Source organism: Amphimedon queenslandica, unplaced genomic scaffold (genome assembly GCF_000090795.2).
Source record: "Amphimedon queenslandica unplaced genomic scaffold, v1.1 AMPQUscaffold_8727_Cont19333, whole genome shotgun sequence".
Taxonomy (NCBI): Eukaryota; Metazoa; Porifera; class Demospongiae; order Haplosclerida; family Niphatidae; genus Amphimedon; species Amphimedon queenslandica.
Window position 1 is genome coordinate 1 of NW_003551000.1, and position 2,757 is coordinate 2,757.

The 2,757-nt window shown below is 31.7% G+C and overlaps 1 protein-coding gene across 1 annotated transcript; it reads left to right on the top strand.

Annotated features, from left to right (window-relative positions):
• The first annotated feature begins 353 nt into the window (after positions 1 to 353).
• Positions 354 to 2,541, top strand: LOC109591201 (rap guanine nucleotide exchange factor 1-like). Its single transcript, XM_020006981.1, has 6 exons — positions 354 to 500; positions 553 to 654; positions 853 to 950; positions 1,182 to 1,313; positions 1,642 to 1,720; positions 2,194 to 2,541. The coding sequence occupies exons 1-6, from the start codon at positions 372 to 374 to the stop codon at positions 2,272 to 2,274; spliced, it is 621 nt and encodes a 206-aa protein (XP_019862540.1). The 5' UTR covers positions 354 to 371; the 3' UTR covers positions 2,275 to 2,541.
• The last annotated feature ends 216 nt before the right edge of the window (positions 2,542 to 2,757 follow it).

Sequence of the window (2,757 nt, forward strand, 5' to 3'; positions counted from 1 at the left end):
AGAAAAAATGGGGGAATGGGGAACGATGGAAAGATTAAAGAAAGAGATCGGGAGAGAGGATAAAATAATTACAGTATATACATGTGTATGTACATGTACACATACATTAAAGGTACATGTACATGTAGGGTAAGGTTCAAGCTATTTTGATGTCAGGGGTCAAAGTTTGTTGCCAGCTATACTAGTGTTAAAATGAGTTAATGTGTCAAACCATTTGTAGAGAGGCAGCGTTAAAGAGAGAAATAACTAGTCAGAATAACAATAACACAGATCATGCAATAAAACTGGACACCATGTACTGTACACATCCAGGACTTTTATTAATGTTTAGCTACTATTAGTAGTGTTAAATTACATGTACATGTACATACATGTATATTATTTATTTCTTTATTTTATTTTATTTTATTTTCACTAGGACTAAGAGTAGGCTATTGGAGAAGGATCTGGAATGGAAAAAGAGAGAAAAGCTTATGGTATACTTTATCAGTGTAATGAAGGTAAAGCAGAAAGTACAACTTCATTTTATGACCTTAAATCTCTTCTCTATAGTCATTAAGAGAATTTGGTAACTTCAATGCTTACCTAGCAATACTTTCGGCAATTGAGAGTGCACCAGTTTCACGACTTGACTGGTCAGAGAAAATATTAAAAGTAATTAATCCAAGACTGAATCTATTATTATTCTAATTAATTTATCAAGCCTAATGTGTATTTAATTTATAAAGCCTAGTATTGTTTCTATATTGATTATTACAGTATTGCATTTGTAATTTATAAAGGCTGTTATCATATTCTTATTGTTAATTATAATTAATTTATAAAGCCTAATATTATTATATTTTATTGTAGACTTTAGAGGAGCCGAGGGCGTTGATTGATTCCCGTGGCTCATTCAAGAACTATCGTCAAGCATTCTCACAAACTAAACCGCCCTGCATACCATACATGTAAGAAATTGTGATCAATTTAGATTTAACTTCACCACAAGTGGGTTTCTTTTGTTGGATCAAACTTGGGGAAAATACAACTTTACGAAAAGACCATCCCCTCCTACTTTATGTTCAATTTTTCTTTTTGTAACTAAAAAGAGAATAGAAAGAACAAAAGTTTGATCAAACAAAAGAAGTCCGCTACCTACATGTAGTATTGCTGTATGTTATTCGATTATTTCTTTGCAGTGGTCTCTACTTGCAAGATTTGACATTCCTCGAGGAGCAGCCGAGTAAGCTGGAAGACGGAGTGAGTGTCAACTTTAGTAAGAGATGGAAGCAGTTTAGATCAGTTGACCACATCAGATTCTCACAGACAAAGTAAACTTGAACATGGACACTTGTTGCTTGTAGCTGGTGTAGTAGCATGTGGATTTAGTTGTACGTTAACTATTACTGAAATATAGAACAAAATCAAAGAATTACTTAAAACATAGCAACACTCAGAAGTCCAAATAGAGTCCAAATAGAGAAATTAAAAATCATCCTTGTACAAGATGATTGTTAATGTAAAAAGACTCAGTCAGAAATTATTTATTATAGTTAAGAAAACGGGAAAATTAAAACTACATTTAATTTATACTATATTCAAGAGCACTCTAAATTATTGTACATATCTGTATCACCTCTCTCTTTCTCTCTTTTTCAGGCAATATGGTCAGGATTTTCATCCTGATCCAAACATTATGGGCGTATTCAACAACTTTGCTGATGTGGAGACAGACGAGGTAAGCTATCTACTTGTTGCAAGCTAGAAGCAAAGAAATGTCACATGCTCCATGTCATTCTTACAATTTTGCAAGTTTGCAAGTGTTAAATTTCACATGTACAGTACATGTACATTGTATAGTCAAACCTGCTATTGTGGACACTCTAAAATAAAGAGGCCTCTATAATCAGGACAGGTAGTATCAGCCCCAATACAATAGTAATGTGTATTAATGAACCTCTGAAATAAGGACAGGTTCATAATCAGGAAGGTGTTATTGGGTACCAAGGTGTCCGGAATAGACAGGTAGTATCAGTCCCAATACAAGTGTGTATTAATGAACCTCTGAAATAAGGACAGGTTTATAATCAGGAGCTAGGGTATTATTGGGTCCCAAGGTGTCCTGAATAGACAGGTTTGACTGTATACATGTACATGTCATATTGATTTATGTGTATACAAAATTGTTCCTGTACTTATTTTCTTATGCAGTCACTGTGGGATAGATCTACCGACATCAAACCAAGCAATAGACAGAAGAGCTCCACTCAAAGTAGCAGTGCCAATAATTAAGGATCAGGGTAGACCAGAAAATAAAAATAATAAACATTTTATATTTTTAAAAGCGGAAAGTTGCAGGCGCTCGCGAAAGAGAACATCCGGTATATATTATGTCATAAAGTTTTAATTAATTTATTTTTATACCGAGTTCTTCCTTTATTTTTTTCTTAATCACATCTCTCTGTTACTTTATTATCCATAATTATGTGTTATATTATAAATTATTTTTGTCTTCTCTCTCTCTCTTCCATAATTAATATCCTTATTTTTTATACAAGTATAATGTAAAACTGTTATTATTATTATTATTATTATTATTATTATTATTATTATTATTATTATTATTATTATTATGAGTGACTTAATTGTTTGTGTGTATTTATTATCATTATTAACATGTTATTGTTGCTATTTTGCTTAATAGAATGCATATAGCAATTATACAATTCTTATAAAATGAAGTATATATACAGTGTATATAATGAAGTAAATGAA

What these genes read in the sequence shown, in the direction of transcription:
- LOC109591201 (XM_020006981.1), top strand. Translation starts at nt 372, where the DNA reads ATGTATATTATTTATTTCTTTATTTTATTTTATTTTATTTTCACTAGG. An exon ending in CCGCCCTGCATACCATACAT is followed by an intron (nt 951 to 1,181) that starts GTAAGAAATTGT and finishes ATTTCTTTGCAG; the next exon opens with TGGTCTCTACTTGCAAGATT. An exon ending in CTGATGTGGAGACAGACGAG is followed by an intron (nt 1,721 to 2,193) that starts GTAAGCTATCTA and finishes TTTCTTATGCAG; the next exon opens with TCACTGTGGGATAGATCTAC.